The sequence below is a fragment of the Pinus tabuliformis genome, chromosome 3_1 (assembly GCF_031772625.1).
Source record: "Pinus tabuliformis cultivar Carrire ecotype Pingquan chromosome 3_1, CPIR1, whole genome shotgun sequence".
NCBI lineage: Eukaryota > Viridiplantae > Streptophyta > Pinopsida > Pinales > Pinaceae > Pinus > Pinus tabuliformis.
Genome location: NC_142301.1, coordinates 151,108,580 through 151,126,101, shown reverse-complemented (window position 1 = coordinate 151,126,101; position 17,522 = coordinate 151,108,580). Strand labels below are relative to the sequence as shown.

The 17,522-nt window shown below is 38.9% G+C and overlaps 1 protein-coding gene across 1 annotated transcript; it reads right to left on the bottom strand.

The window, feature by feature from the left end:
- Positions 1 to 15,197: 15,197 nt before the first annotated feature.
- Positions 15,198 to 15,923, bottom strand: LOC149186243 (uncharacterized). Its single transcript, XM_089409272.1, has one exon. It carries the CDS (start codon positions 15,921 to 15,923, stop codon positions 15,198 to 15,200), a length of 726 nt encoding a protein of 241 aa, XP_089265398.1.
- Positions 15,924 to 17,522: the final 1,599 nt, after the last annotated feature.

Here is a 17,522-nt window from a genome sequence, read left to right as displayed (position 1 = left end):
TTCCTATTTCTGATCTCTCCTCCCACGGGACTCTTAGAGCAAGCTAGCCCGCCGAAAATTTTCCATGACTCGTATAATATCCATAAACATCAAGGGGCTGGGAGATGAACCCAAATATATAGCTCTCAAAGATCTGTTCCACTCCTTATACCCAAACATCATCCTTATTCAGGAAACGATGCATAAGCATTATGAAGCTATTTATATTTTCAGAAAATGTTTCCGACTTGGCACATCACTGCAACTGATTCTACTGGCCTCTCGGGGGGACTGGTAGCCTTATGGGATCCATCCTGGGTCTTGGTTAAGGCTTTCAGATGCTTTGCTGACATGGAAAATTTTAGGGGCGAATTTTCGCCCTTGGGCTAAATTAAGTGGTTTTATATTTTTAATGGGCGAATATTTTGTATCATAGTACATTGTTACAAATCGTCTCAAATTTGTTTTATAAAAAAATTAGGTATGGAGGTTAGCCCACCGTATTTGAAGGGGGAGGGTAAAAAAAGTAAATTTAGCCCTTGAAATTAGGAGATACAATCTTCCATTCACCCTCATTTTCAAGAAAATGTATTTATGATAGTTATAAATAAAAATATAAATATAGTGGAGGTATGGTAAATAAATAAAAGCTCTTTTTATACTTACTCCAAAGGTATGGTAAATAAATAAAAATACAAATAAACTAGAGGTATGGTAAATAAATAAAACCTCTTTTTATATTTAGCCCATAACCCTTTTTCTATTTAAGAAGGCTAAAAAACGAGATTTCATTTTAGTGAATCCTATGGGCCAAATACCATATTTATAAAAGAGGTATGGTAAATTAATAAAAATTGTTGAGAATGCAACAAGATGATGGAGCTTAGTGGAAAGGAGTTGCCTTCACTAAGTGGGCCGCAGGGTATTTTTGGCGCAAAGTCTATTTTTAGACATATGGATCATGGTCTATGAGTTGCAGGATGCTGTTTATGGATGATTGGTCATGTTGGGAAAAATAGATAGACTTATATTTTTGGTTCACAGTGGAGTGATCAAAGTCTATTTTTAGACTGCCAGGCTAAAAATAGAAAAGTCAAATATTATTGTCTCATAATAATATTTAGACTATAAACTTTATCTTATCCTCTTGGAGCACTTCAGTTTGAGCTACAGATGTGGCACATGCAGCTGTCAGAAGGAAATAAGCTTTTCTTGTGGGTCAGTTGAGCTATTGCATGCATGACATCAGTTAGAACTCATGCATGTGAGTTCTGTGGAGTTGGATGTGGAGTTGATGGAGTTGTGTTCAGTTTGACTTGGTTAAACTAGTTGTAATTAGTCTAACTGCAAATAGACTAGTGATGAGTGATGTGAATTAATTGATTAAATTAATTCACCAATTATTAACTCATAATGAAACTGAAGAATACATCAGTTAACTTAGTGCATGTACAGTTCAGTGGAGACAGGTGTTAGAGGTTGAGATTGCTATCAGTTGTGACTATAGTTGTGCATGAGATCTTGCACAATCACTGGATTGAGTATGCCCATGAGAATTGCTCAGTATATTCCTAGTGAAATAGCCTGTGCTCACGTGATTTTCAGTGTGAGTGATTTTCACATGGTATTGTGTGCAATAGAGGCAGGCAAAGCAGTGGAGAAGATTTGACCCTGTGACTTGTTCAGATCTGAGCTCGTTTTGTGTGTAACAGGTGGAGATAGTGCTGGATGCTTGAGAGGAGTATTGTACTATGTATTGTTACATGTTCTCAATCATTAATATATAGATAGTGTGGGGTTTTCAGCTGTAAGCTTTCCCCGGGTTACATACTGTGTTAATGTGTGCATGCGATTGATGTTTCATTGTTTTTGATGCTGATAAATTGATGATCAACGTAGAGGAGATTATGTATTGTGCATGTATTCCGCAATAGCGTATAATCGGGATAATCTCTGTGAATAAGTGTTTATTATTCAAAATTTCTACATGGTGTCAGAGCTGTTGATCATTAGATCTACTATTCAAAAAGTGTTTACATTCTATTTCTTCAGGCAGAGTCTGTAATCGGGCCAGGTAACCTTTGGATTCATCCTTCCTTTGGAAGGTGAGATATCCGGTAAAAGCCCATACAGTCAATCTCTGTACGAGAAATACTTTGTTCTCACGAATCTTAGATCAGAGGTGGTTGAGTTTGGAGCTAGTGGAATTCGAATTTGCAGCAGTGTTTTCTTGGTATCAACGTGGCAATGTCTTTCAACGGATTGTGATTGGAGTATGCTCTTGAGGGCAGCTCGAACTATATTGCATGGAAGGACAGGATGGAGGTAGTGTTGGATGATAATGGGCTGAAGGATTTCATAGAGGCTGATGTCCCAAAGCCTACTGATGCTGCGCAGGTTGATGCTTGGCAAAAGAAGACAACAAAGTGTCGAAGGATTTTGTTGGAGGGCGTGAAGGATCACATTGTGTCCAGCCTGCATGGTAAGGCTTCTCCATACTTGATGTGGAAAGCGTTGACAGATCTATTCCAAAGCAAGAGCGATCAGAGGAAGCTGGTGCTCAAAGATAAACTCAGAAACATCAAATGTGAGAAGGGAGACAGTATGCCCAAGTATCTCACGAAGTTAACTCAGTGCAGGGATGAGCTGGGAAGTGTGGGGGTGACTATCGATGATGAGGACTTGGTGAGCTTGGCTCTCCTTGGTCTTCCGAAGAGTTGGCATTCGTATCAAGAATTTGTCAATGGTCAGGAGAAATTTCTAGGATGGGAGAGACTTTGGTCAGATCTTGTGCAAGAGGAGATTAGGCGGAATACTAGGGACGGATCTTCATCAAAGGGACCTGATGAAGAAAATTGCGCTTTGGCCGCCAAAGCAAAGAAGGGGAAGAGCAAGAAAGCTTCTCAGTCTGGTGCGAAAGGCAAGAAGCAGGACATGTCCAAGGTGAAGTGTTTTCACTGTCACCAGCACGGACACTATGCCACTAATTGTCTGCAGAAGAAGAAGAACAAGCAAGTTGTTGGATCTATAGCAGGAGAGGCTCTAGCCTCGCAGTTTGAGCTTGATTTTTCATTGATTGCATGCTTGGTTTCAAGTGTGATGGGATCGGTGTGCTTCTTGGATAGTAGTGCGTCTTTTCACATGACAGGAGATTGAGATTTGTTTTCTGATCTGGAGGACAAAGATCTTGGAGTGCACATCGAGATGGGCGATGATGGTAGATACAGTGCGACCGGTATCGGTACCATTTCCTTTGAGAGGGAGTCTGGTAAACCTTTCGTATTGAAGGAAGTGATGCATGTTCTAGGATTGAAGAAGAATCTTATCTCTGTGGCGATATTAGAAGACAAGGGATATGATGTTGTTTTCAGTGAGGGAAAGGCTTTCCTGCACAGCAAGACAACTGGAGAAACTTGGAAGATATGGGTTCGAGTGAGGAACCTTTATCAGTTGCATGTAAATGGATGCGCAGCAATGGCATGCAAGGCAGAAGGATTGGTGAGCTGAGATGATGGCGAGTTGTGGCACAGGAGATTGGGTCACCTTCACCATGGAGCCTTGAAGATACCGCAGCAGATCACTACAGGGCTTCCTAAAGGCACTCTTGCGCAGTCAGATCAGTGCAAGGGGTGTACTTTGGGAAATTTTGTGAAAGCCACCTTTCACGAGAAGGATAGTCGCGCCACGATGATCCTTGAGAGAATTCACATAGACGTGTGTGGAACTTTCTCAATAGCTTCGACAGCAAAACATAGGTATTATGTGATCTTTGTTGATGATTTCTCTCATAAGTGCTGGATCTTCTTCATGCAGAAGAAGAGCAAGACATACTCAAAGTTCTGTGAGTTCAAAGCACTGGTCGAGAAGGAGTCGGGGAAGAAGGTGAAGGCTCTTAGGAGCGATAATGGTGGTGAATACATCTCTAGCGAGTTCAAGGATTTCTGCAGTGCAGAAGGGATTCGAAGAGAGCTCATAGCTCCCCATAACCCATAGCAGAACGGGGTTGCTGAGCAGAAGAACAGAACAATCGTGGGTGCTGCACGGGCGATGTTGCATGATCAGGGCCTACCCCTTCACTTGTGGGTGGAAGCATGCAATACTGCAGTATATGTGCAGAACCGTTGTCCTCACAGGATACTTGGCATGAGTACACCCGAGGAGGCTTATTCTGGTAAGAAGCCTGATCTTTCTCATTTGAGGATTTTTGGTGCTAACATTTACATGCATGTGACGAAGGATGCCAGGAAAATGTTGGAGCCGACCGCAGAGGTTGGAATATTTGTGGGATACACTGATACGCCCCACAACTATCATGTGTATTTGCCAGACAGTGGTAAGAATGTTGTGCGACGGGATATCAACTTTCAGGAGGAAAAAGCCATGAAGTGTTCGCTTGAGAGGGAGCTACACTTGCATGCAGATGACCTATAGCCCAACGCAGGCAGAGAAAGTCACTTGATCGGTACACTGGATACATGGCTCTTATGAGAAAATGTGTTGTGACTGAGCCATCCTCTTTCGAGGAAGCTGTGGAGGATCCCGCATGGGTAGACGCTATGGTGGAAGAGTATGATTCGATTGTCAGAAACAGTGCATGGGAGATTGTTTCTAGACCAGAAGGGAAATCAGTGGTGGGTTCGATATGGATCTACAAAGTTAAGCAGGCAGATGACGGGAGTGTGGAGAAGTACAAGGCAAGATTTGTTGCCCGAGGCTTTTCACAAATAGAGGGGATAGATTATGAGGAGACCTTTGCACCTATCGCAAGGTTTTCTTCCATACAGACGATTCTTGCTCTCTCAGTGCAGATGGGATGGCACATTCATCATATGGATGTGAAGACTGCATTCCTCAACGGAATCATTGAGGAGGAGGTGTACATTGAGCAGCCCGAAGGTTTTGAGATCTTCAGCAGCGAGTCGCATGTGTGCAGGCTCAAGAGAGCACTGTATGGGTTGAAACAAGCACCACGTGCCTGGTACACACAGATAGACAACTATTTCACCGGACTTGGATTCTCCAAGAGTGAGGCGGATCCTAACCTATACTAGATTGTGGTGGAGGGTAAGTTGCTTATCATTGTACTTTATGTAGATGATTTGATTCTAACGGGTGATGAGCTGTTGATACTTTCATGCAAGGATGATCTTGCTAAGGAGTTTGAGATGAAGGACTTGGGCCTCCTTCATTATTTCCTGGGATTGGAAATTTGGCAGCGCAGTGATGGACTATTTGTTTCTCAGGGTAAGTATGCTCGGGAGATACTGGAGAAGTTCAACATGCATGGCTGCAAGCCTGTTGACACTCCTCTACCTGAAAGTTGGAGGAAGGAGGATGCCACTTTGGCAGAAGAAGTGGATGCCACTGTTTATCGATAGTTGGTGGGGTCGCTTATGTATCTGGTCAATACACGACCCGATATATGCTATGCTATTAACCAGCTTTCACAAGCTATGGTTAAGCCAACCAAGCTCTTTTGGAAGGCAGGCGAGCATGTATTGCGTTATTTGAGAGGCACATCGAGATATGGTTTGTGGTACAGACAGGAGGATGAGGTGAAGCTATGTGGCTTCACAGATGCAGATTGGGCAGGGAGCCCAACGGACAAAAAGAGCACATCAGGAGGGGTCTTCAGTATCGGGTCGACAACAGTTTCTTGGTACAGCAGGAAGCAGAGATCCATGGCACTCAGTTCAGCAGAGGCCGAGTATATGGCAGCAAGTTTGGCTGCATGCGAGGCTATATGGATGAGGAAGATCTTGGTCGGTTTGTTCGGTTCTCACTTGGATCCTACTGTGATTTATTGTGATAACCAGAGTGAAATTAAACTCTCAGCTAATCCTGTATTTCATGATAGATCTAAGCACATTGACATTAGGTACTATCATATCAGAGATTGTGTGCAGCGACGAATCATGTTACTCTCATACATTCCAATGGAGGATCAGGATGCTGATATCTTGACGAAGGCGCTCACCAGGAGCAAATTCGAATACCACCGAGGCAGGATATGGGTTGCTGATAATCCATATCTTGTTGGGAGGGAGTGTTGAGAATGCAACAAGATGATGGAGCTTAGTGGAAAGGAGTCGCCTTCACTAAGTGGGCCCGCAGGGTATTTTTGGCGCAAAGTCTTTTTTTAGACTATGTCTATTTTTAGACATATGGATCATGGTCTATGAGTTGCAGGATGTTGTTTATGGATGATTGGTCATGTTGGGAAAAATAGATGGACTTCTATTTCTGGTTCATAGAGGAGTGATCAAAGTCTATTTTTAGACTGCCAGGCTAAAAATAGAAAAGTCAAATATTATTGTCTCATAATAATATTTAGACTATAAACTTTATCTTATCCTCTTGGAGCACTTCAGTTTGAGCTACAGATGTGGCACATGCAGCTGTCAGAAGGAAATACGCTTTTCTTGTGGGTCAGTTGAGCTATTGCATGCATGACATCAGTTAGAACTCATGCATGTGAGTTCTGTGGAGTTGGATGTGGAGTTGATGGAGTTGTGTTCAGTTTGACTTGGTTAAACTAGTTGTAATTAGTCTAACTGCAAATAGACTAGTGATGAGTGATGTGAATTAATTGATTAAATTAATTCACCAATTATTAACTCATAATGAAACTGAAGAATACATCAGTTAACTCAGTGCATGTACAGTTTAGTGGAGACAGGTGTTAGAGGTTGAGATTGCTATCAGTTGTGACTATAGTTGTGCATGAGATCTTGCACAATCAATGGATTGAGTATGCCCATGAGAATTTCTCAGTATATGCCCAGTGAAATAGCCTGTGCTCATGTGATTTTCAGTGTGAGTGATTTTCACATGGTATTGTGTGCAATAGAGGTAGGCAAAGCAGTGGAGAAGATTTGAACCTGTGACTTGTTCGGATCTGAGCTAGTTTTGTGTGTAACAGGTGGAGATAGTGCTGGATACTTGAGAGGAGTATTGTACTATGTATTGTTACATGTTCTCAATCATTATATAGATAGTGTGGGGTTTTCATCTGTAAGCTTTCCCCGGGTTACATACTGTGTTAATGTGTGCATGCGATTGATGTTTCATTGTTTTTGATGTTGCTAAATTGATGATCAGCTTAGAAGAGATTACGTATTGTCCATGTATTCCGCAATAGTCTATAATCGAGATAATCTCTGTGAATAAGTGTTTATTATTCAAAATTTCTACAAAAATATAAATAAACGAGAGATATGGTAAATAAATAAAACATTTTTTTTTATATTTATTCCATATGTCACCTTATATTTATGAACATGCAAGTGTGTAAATAAATAAAAATATAAATAAACTATAGGTATGGTAAATAAATAAAACTTCTTTCTATATTTAGTCCATAACCCTCTTTCTATTTAAGAAGGCTCAAAAAAGAGGTTTTATTTAATTGAATCCTATGGGCCAAATACCATATTTATAAAAGAGGTATGGTAAATTAATAAAAATATAAATAAACTAGAGGTATGGTAAATAAATAAAACATTTTTTATATTTACTCCATAAGCCACCTTATATTTAAGAACACTCAAAAAATGTGTTATATTTAGGTGAAGCCTATGGGCCAAATACCATGGGCTAAATTATTATTAATACCACGCAAAAAAACGTTATAACTCTAATATTAGTATTAATAAAAATAAAGATGGCAGATGGTATTGACCCATGGTATTCACATGGAATGTAGCCTATTTAAAGGGGGGAATTAAACTAGCATAGATCCATCTTTATTCTGGATCAAAATATCGTGATTTGCAAACTAACATAGAGTGAAAAATATTTGATCCCTCTCGGGGCTTGGTAGATCAAAAGTAAAAATGGATCTTGTAATCTAATGTCACTTAAACATTTTAACTTGGTTAAAATAAAAAAATAAAATAAAAATCAATTATTAATTTTATTAATTTTTATAAATTACTAATAGTAGTTTTTAAGTTCCAGGTTTATGATAACCCATGGTATTGACCCATGGCAATACCATGGTATTCATGTGAGCATAGACTATTTAAAGGGGAAATTCTACCAGCTTAGATCCATCTTATTTCCAGGTCTACCAAGTACTGCGAGGGATAAATAGATTTCATCCCTCTAAGAGTGGTAGATGTGGAGTTAAGATGGATATAGGTTGGTTTTTATGATAATGAAGATATTAAATAGACTTAGGAAGTTATATTGTAAAAAAAATCTGAAGGTGAATGGTTAAAGTTACATTTAGTCACTTCACAAAATTTAGTAAAAAATACCAATATCTCCATTAATGTTGTTTTTCTGATTTAACAAAAAAAAATTCAAAACAATGAAATCCTAACTCTTTCCCCATCACCCTTGCAGAGAGAGATATTCGTTGCCTAGATTTCCCACCATTTTTCAAACATTCTCAATATGATATCTTCATGAAAAAGTTAAGGTACTGATCTTGGATTAGTTGTTTGAAAAATATGTTGGTTTGTACAACCTTTCATCTTCTTTGCTATTCTTAGTTTGTCGTAATGATCTGTAGGGGTTGGGTCACTGCACTATATTGTCCTACAAGGCAGAGATTGTGCACCAAAAAGGAAATTAATCCACATGTTACAACGCTGTTAAAAATGGTATGAAGGTGGTGAATTATGCTAATAAGAAATTTAGATTGGGAGAGACGTAATTAAATTTTATTATTTAATTGAAGATTTCCGTTTAAAATAATAATAAATCTACATTTATATATTTATATGTTGATTGGAAGGCTTCTGACAACGGTCACTTCTTTCCATTAGATCCCCTTCAAGCCTTTGGGATACCTACTAATTCATTATATTATATAGTTGGGGCTTTCTACTTGTTGGCGTGTTGGGGTAAACAAACTTGATGTGTTTTTTTTTTTTTTTTTTATCTCGCAGTTGGAGTCTATGAAATAAGAAAGAAATTTGATATCTTGGCAAAAGTGGTAGCTTGACAAAAGTGGTAGAGAAAACATTAATCTCTCCTAACATGACAAACATGGCCACTAAAACTATAGAAATTTTGAATAATTTAACACATATTCAATGAGATTATCCTGATTATACACTTATAAGCGGAACATGCATAATACATAAGCTCCTCTACGTTGATCATCAATTTACAGAAGCAGAAACATTCACAGGCGCACATAGAAGCATCAAGCAAACTCATTAACACAGTATGTATCCCGGGGAAAGCATCTCGCTAAAAACCCCACACTATCTGTATATTATAGTGATTGAATCATGTAACAATACAAAGTACAATGCTTATCACAAGCAATCTAGTACCATCTCCACCTGTTACACACAATACAGCTCAGATCTGATCTCCAAATCTATTCCACTGCTTGCCTGCCTCCACAGCTCAATACCTGCTCAAGAATTGATGAGAATGGTTTACCAAACTCGTATTTCACCCGCAAAGAATCACTCACACTGTGTTGGAAGTGAGCACAGGCTACAATTCTTGATATTGGCCAATTCATTGGCATACTCAATCCCTTTGATTGTGCAAATCATCATGCACAGCTATAGTCACAACTGATAGCAATCTGATCCTCTAACACCTGTCCCTGCTGAACTGAACATGCATTGACATGCAACTGAGTTAACTGATGTATTCTATAGTTGCATTATGAGTTAATAACTTGTGAATTAATTAATAACTAATTCACCAAACTCATCTCTAGTCTATTGATCAGTTAGACTAAATACAACCAGTTTAACAAAGCTAAACTGAACACAACTCCATCAACTGCACCTCCAGTCCACTAAACTCAACTCACTTGAGTTCTAACTGAAGTCTTGCATGCAAATATTAGTCATCCCATAGGTAACCACGTATTTCCTTCTGGGTTCTGCACGTACCACATCCGTAGCTCATCTTGAAGTGCTACAAGAGAATAAGATCAAGTTTATAGTCCAAATGTTATTATAAGACAATAATATTTGAATTTTCTATTTTTGACAGCCAGTCTAAAAATAGACTTTGATCACTCACACTGTGATCACTCAGACTGTGGTCACCCACACTGTGATCACTCATACTGTGATCACCCATACTGTGGTCACTCCTGTTGTGATCATCCCTGCTGTGGTCATCCCTGCTGAGATCCAAAAATAGAACTTGCGCCATAATTTGCTTGTGGGACCACTTAGTGAAGGCGACTCCTTTCCACTAAGCTCCATCATCTTGTTGCATTCTCAAAAAGCATTTTTTGTTGCACACTTTTCAACAAAAACTTGCAACATCGTTTGTAAGAAGTGAAAATTATGTTCTTTTTTCCAAACATGTATTTTAGTATATTACAATTTAATGAATATGTTTTATTATTATCATATATGGTTTCATACTTTAACAAAACATTCGCAAAGACTTCACAATGTTTTATTATTTAGTGAAATATTTTCCAAGATTTTACAAGATTTTATAATTCAGTGAAAGATTCGCCATGACTTTACAAGATAATATAATCTGGTGAGAGATTCGCCAAAATATATATATATATATATATATATATATATATATATATATATATATATATATATATCTATATATATATATATATACACATATTATATTAGTGATAAAATCGCCTCCCATTTTTCCTATGTATTATGGGGATTCACCCAATTATTATACATATAAATTGAGGGTGGTTTTTAAAATTTTCCGTGTTTGCTGGAAGCCAGTTTTTGTGGAATTCCTGGAAACATCCATATACTCAATGTATATGCTCCTTATAAAGACCATTTTACTTTCTGGAATCAGATCCTCTCGTTCGAAATAATGGAACTGGATTCCTTAATTATTGCGGGAGATCTAAACTGCACTTTATGCAATGATGAAGTACGGCGTTGCGGCAGGAAGATGGACCCTCTGGCCGGCTCTCTCCAAAACGCCCTTCTTACACACAATTTTGTAGACATCTGCCCGGCCAAAATTGCCCCCACATGGGATAATGGTAGATCAGGAAATGCATATCTGGCCAAAATGCTGGATTGTTTCTTAGTCCATGAAAAGCTGATTGAATGCTTGGGTGATTTTTGTTCCGAAATCATTAGCAAATTCACATCTGATCACAGACCCATAACTTTGCAATGGATGATCATTGGAATCCGTAAAGGCTTTCCTTTTAAATTCAACAGAACTTGGCTGGAAGACTCAAAATTCAACAAGCTTGTATAGGAAGCCTGGAGCATACATTCTCATCTTGCAAATTCCTCCCCCTCTCAGAACCTCCTTGACAAACTGGAATCTCTTCGAAAGGAAGTAAAGCCCTGGAAAATTCGGAAGCAAAAAGCTAACAAGAAAGACCTAGAAGATATCCAGATGGAACTGGATAGGATTATATTGGAGATGTCCTCTTAATGCCTCCCCTTAAAATTTCGCCTTTGTATTCAAGCTCTGGAAATTAGGAAAAAAAACTATTGTCTATTGAAGAAGCCACATGGAGATTAAAAAGCAGGGCAACTTGGTTCAATAAGGGAGACCGAAATACAAAATTTTTCCACCGATATGCAAACCAATGGCGTAACACAAATACAATCTGGGAGATTAAGGACGAGGATGGGAAAACACTACAATCTCATGATGATATAAGTAATGCAGCTGTACAATATTTCAAAGGAACATATAGTAGAAATGAAAACATAATGGTAGAAGATATCATCAGGGGTATAGAACCTTATCCTACAATGTTCAGAGATGAACAAAATGAAGAACTTTATAGATCTGTCTCTGAAGAAGAACTTCTGGAAGTGATGAAGTCCTTCAAAAGGGATAAATGTCCAGGTCTGGATGGATGGACGATTGAATTCTTCCTCCACTTTTTTGAACTTGTAAAGAAGGATCTTCTGAATATAGTTGAGGAATCCAAAACTATGGGTAGAATTCATCAATATATTTTATCAACTTACGTTGCCCTTATTCCAAAGAAAAAAATGCCAACTCCTTTACGTATTTTAGGCGGATTTCCCTATGCAATTCCATCTACAAAATCATATCTAAGATTATTGCTAGCAGAATGCAGAATACTATTTCATACTTCATCTCACAGGAACAACATGGGTTCCTAAAAAATAGACTTATTCATGATGTCATTGCAAATGCTTAGGAAAGTCTGCATTCGATTCATACAAAAAATCTTGAAGCAGCCATTTTTCAAATTGATTTAAAGAAGGCATATGATTGCCTGGATTGGGGCTTTCTAAGATGTGTTCTCACCAAAATTGGTCTTAGTCCCAGTTGTACAAACTGGATTATGGCATGTGTGGATGAGGTAAATTTCACCATCCTCATTAATGGACACCCAACCAACTTCTTTCGAGCTGCTAGAGGATTGAGGCAGGGATGCTCCCTATCCCCACTATTATTCATCCTGGCAATGGATTGCCTAAGCCTGCATATCAAAAGAGCTTTTTTGGAAGGACATTTCCGGCCTCTGATGATAAGCAAAAACAACAACATATCACACAGTCTATTTGTTGATGACATACTGATTCTGGGTATGCTCTGCCGTCTCACTTGGCTATATCTCTATAATATCCTAAAGAAATTTACAATGGCTACAAGACTACAGATCAATGAAAGAAAATATGTAATCTATCATGGGCAATGTGGCAGGGAAACTATTTAATACATTGCAGGATTATACAATATCAAAACTACTCCCATTTAGGAGGGAATGAAGTATCTCGGATTTCACTTAAAACCTGCTTGCTACATTAGAGAAGATTGAAAATGGATCATCAATCGATACTATAAAAGAATTTCTGGATGGGAATGCAATTGTCTATCGATGGGAGGGAGAGCTACACTTTCCCAAGCAGTTTTAGCATAATCAACTGTATATTGGGCTCACCTTTTTTATATACCTGCAAGCATTATCAAGGAGCTAAACCGTTTGACAACTAATTTCATTTGGGGAGGTTCTCATGAGAAGAAGAAATATCATCTAGCCAAACTCACCAAAATTAATCTTCCAAAACAATTGGGAGGATGGGGAATTATGGATCTTTGAAAATTTGGAGGTGCTTTATTGTGCAAATGTTTATGGAGGGGCTTATTTGGGGAATGAACCTGGAGTAAGACCATAAAAAAAAGCACCTGGCAGATAAAAACTTTGATTTCCGGTACAGGAAAGGTACCATTGGCATCAAACAGGGCTCTGTTGTTTGGAGAAATTTCCTCAAAATACAACCCTTCTTCTTACAACATCTCACATAGAACTTTCAGAATGGTAACAAAATTTTAATCGCAGTGGATCCAATCCTTGGAGCTAGGGAGGGATGCTCTATCCCTCAAGAAATCCAAAATACTCTACATAGTGCAAACATCATTGTATGGGGCCAAGTTGTTGCGAGCTGGCAGGGTCCTATACCCATTTGGAAAGAAGCACATAGTATGGGCCTATACGGCCAAGCGGCACTACAATGGAACAAGATCTTGGAAAACATAAAAAATATAGGTATCTGTCATATAGAGCCTCGAGATTATCTCACTTGGAAAGGAAAGATGAGGTCTGATAGTATAAGTGTAGCAGACACTTATTTATCCTTATCTAGCATAACACCTCTCAAAACAGGCCGGCAATTTCCCACAGCTTTATGGAAAACAGGAATTCCAAGCAAAATTATAATCTTCTCTTGGCTAGTTTTTCACAACAAAAACCTCAGCTGAGAGAATCTACAGAAGAGGCAGTGGCATGGGCCAGGCATATGCTCTATTTGCAAAGCTGAAGACGAAAACAACGATCACATCTTTCTACAATGCAAGCTCACCACGCAGGTATGGAAAAATTTATCAAATTTTTTTGGTTTCTGTTTTATAATGCATTCTTCTATCAAGGACTCACTGGAATGGTGGAGTACATAGAAGCCCTCCTGGAGACCCATTCCCTTAATCTGTTTATGGACAATTTGGAAATGGAGGAACACTTTCTTGTTCCAAAATAAGAGAGAGGAGTTTCAGCAAATCGCCCACAAAATTATTTCAAATTACAGCACCTTTCTGCCCCAACCTAAACAGCCATGTAGAAATCCCTGTGGGCACAGTCACACATTGCCAGAGTTTCCAATGGGTTTTTTTGATGGCACAGCACAAAAAGGTATATGTGCTTGTGGCTTTTGGATATCCATAAATGATCAACTAAAATACAGTCTTTACTAGAATGGAGGTAATGGCACCAATAACAAAGCGGAAGCAATGGCTCTTTGGGGCCTACTATGGTTCAGTAACTTTTTAAACATTCTGGTCTTACACATACATGGAGACTCCAAGATTATAATTGATCATGTTTTAGGGAAGGTATCAATTAACAACCCTCTTCTATTAGGTTGGATGAAGAGAATCGAGGTCTTCTGGCAAATTCAAAATGGATTCTCTATTCAGCATATAGACAGATCCCAAAACAAATAGGTTGACAGATTATCAAAAAAAGGTTTACTCCAAGAACTTAGCAAATGGCATATGGATATTTTCTGGGAAAACAACGCCTATATCATGGAGGACCTTTTTCTCCTAGGTATATAGACTATATCTCCGCATTACTGAGCACTGGTTTTGTCCCTGTTGATGGATAATATCTGCCTGGCCACTGGGCAAAATACAGTGTCCTCTGCGAGGTGCGATCTCCCTCCTTTGTAGATGGTGTTTTACATCTTCAACAGAATTTTTTTAGTGTTTGACTGTGGGCTGTACTAGGCTATCCCTGTTATCTGGCTGCTTCACACAGCCACTCATATAGTTTTTATTTCTCAATGAAGGATCCATTGTATTTTGCTTCTATTTTGGGGATAGGTGGTATGTGGTCCCTGCTTTTTCAGCATGATGTTTTACTGTATATGTAATTGGCATTTGTTTCTGCCGGAACAACTGCAATTTTTTGTAACTCTCTTATAGTATTAATATATATTGTGCTTTTTTCGTATTGAAAAAAGTATCACAAGGAGAAGAAAGATCAGAGAACTGGGTTATGCACAAAAATACAATGGGAGACATACTCTGTAATCAGGAGAGATAAGACTCTGGAATTTGACTTCCTTACTGGATTTGGATCAATGGGATTTCGTTACGCATTAATACTTTTTCTGCTTCCGTGCATAAATAACGAAGAAAATTCTGAAGACAGGTCACAGTCGACGTTGTACTTGGAAGTGAGGGAGTCGAGTGGTATAGTGGACTTGAAAATGAACAAGGCATGTTCGAGTCCAGCATTAAGCATGTTCGAGTCCAGCATTAAACAGCCAGTCGTGCACATCCCATAAGATTTGAACACCAAGTCCTTCTATATAAATGGTACCATTGCCCCTGAATTTCCATGGCAAATGATTCACTTCCACTGCAAGTTTCCTATCAACGCTGATAACAAGTGCCGGATCGTCATCTCCTCTTGTGCAGCATTCAATGGATACTTGATGTGACCGCCCGCCATTGCCAAACTGAGCCACCGTAGATAAACATTCCTTGCCAACGATATGCTGCTTTCTCGACCCCATAACCGCCTTGATGCCACCGGAGGGCCGGAACTTGGCTTTCCTGTATGCCTCCTCTTCCATGTCCCCCAGTAACAAAACCACTTCGTCGTCGCACAAAACGGCAACGTAATACCCTCCTTCAGGTTCAGGCCCCGAAGCGAACCTTGCAGATCCCAGGTCCCAGACTACTTCGACTCTTCTTCCATCGATATTATTGGAGCTCTTCCATGATCCATGTTTTCTCCAGAATTTCCAGCACTTGATCTCTACTCTGCCGACGATTTCACTCGATGGTTCCCCAACTGCAACGCACAGGAACCCTTGGCCCATTACATTCTTGCACCATGTAACGGTTACAACATGGTCTCTGCCCCCAAACTTCATCTGGTCACTGGATGCCACTGGGTTTTGCATGGTTTTCCCATTACTCTCGCCTGAGAAGCAAGAAGGCAACCCAACTCTCATATTTTCTCGATAGATCAAAGTCCAAGAATGGGATTCCGAACATCAGTCCTCTGACCGAAGTAGAAGAAAACATTATAAAATTTATAATCAGGAGCCGTCTACAAAAGCATATGATGTTCGATATTTTTTGATTACCAGAATCGTGCTCGAAGCATTTCTTTCTTATCAGAAATTACCCAATCAATTCGGAGTTGCCCTTTCCGAAATTCTCAAATCAATTTCAGAAAACAGAACTGAGTGGGACAAATTCCCACACACCACCGTGTAACTGACTGTGGTGATCATGATTGCCGCGCTTCCGTGTTGAACTTTCAACACGGTGTTGCAGGTTCTTCGGCTCCGTTTATATAGACGGACGTTGGTGTGTATTAGTAAAAACTTTTGTGGTCGGAAACTTTCACAGCCCGCGGACGTTGGTGTGTATTACTAAAAATTTTTGTGGTCGGAAACTTTCACAGCCGAAAACACTGCCGCTAATTTTCGCATGGTACGAGAATGAAGGAAAGATACCGGGCACAGCGCTATCAACTACGGAGTCATTAATGACACTGTGAGGTTGATGGTCGATGGAAATCATGGACATCCAGCAACATAAGATATGGTCACCCAAGAACATAAAATAGTCGTATCTAAAAGGTAACGATTTCGCCTTTCTCCTGCATGCTCTCTCCTCAGGCCCAGCGATGAATCAGATAGCTCCTTCAATCGGATGTTCTACTCAACTCTGTTTTTCTTATCCGTTTGTTGCCTTTCTAGATTACGGATACTTAGTTGGGAATTCATCATTATATATAAGTGTCATTGTCACTCCCGCTCTGTTTCATTTTCAAATTCAAAAATTCTCCGTGGACCACAATGTAGTTGCCTCCTACCCCTCGAAGAATTGAAATGCACTAAATCTAGCGTTGGCATAAGCACGATTCTTGCAGCGCCACGAAGTCACTCTGTGCAGTCAAAGTGAAATTTATTTTCGATTGTTACTGCATATTTTTAAAGTTTCTTTTTTTTATAATTTAACTACTATCCATTGATTTTTCAGTTGGACAGAATGATTGGTGTATTTGAGCAAGTTGTAGCAAAATTCACACTTTTTAAAATTTTTAAGGTGATTCCTTCGAAAATTTCATTTTTACAATCCATCTCAAATATTTATGTTTTTCAAAGGTTTTTTTACATACTATCTCCACTGCCAAGGGCAGTCGATTATCTTAGCACAAAATTGTATCCAAATGTTCATAATGGAGTTTAATTCTTGAAAGGGTTAGAGAAACTAAGTTACTTCAAGGGTTTTCGAATAAGATGTCATCGAAAAAGGTTATTGTTCATTATTTGTAATATTCTCCATTGATGTAAATATTTATTTATTTTTACTGCAATTAGCACAAATTGTTATTATTTTAAATTATAAACTATTTTTGAAATTTAGTTATGAAAGGATAAATTTTGCAGTTATGAATAAATACTGTTTTACCAAGTAATTAGTTATGGAGACAATTATCTGCTCCAAAATTAAATCCTAGAGTATTTTATTGAAAGGATTAAGAGGATAGGGGTATCTAAGATCATAAGAGGAAAAAGGAGATTGTGTTGATGGGTCAG

Coding starts and splice junctions, on each gene's coding strand:
- LOC149186243 (XM_089409272.1), bottom strand. CDS start 15,923: ATGAGAGTTGGGTTGCCTTCTTGCTTCTCAGGCGAGAGTAATGGGAAA.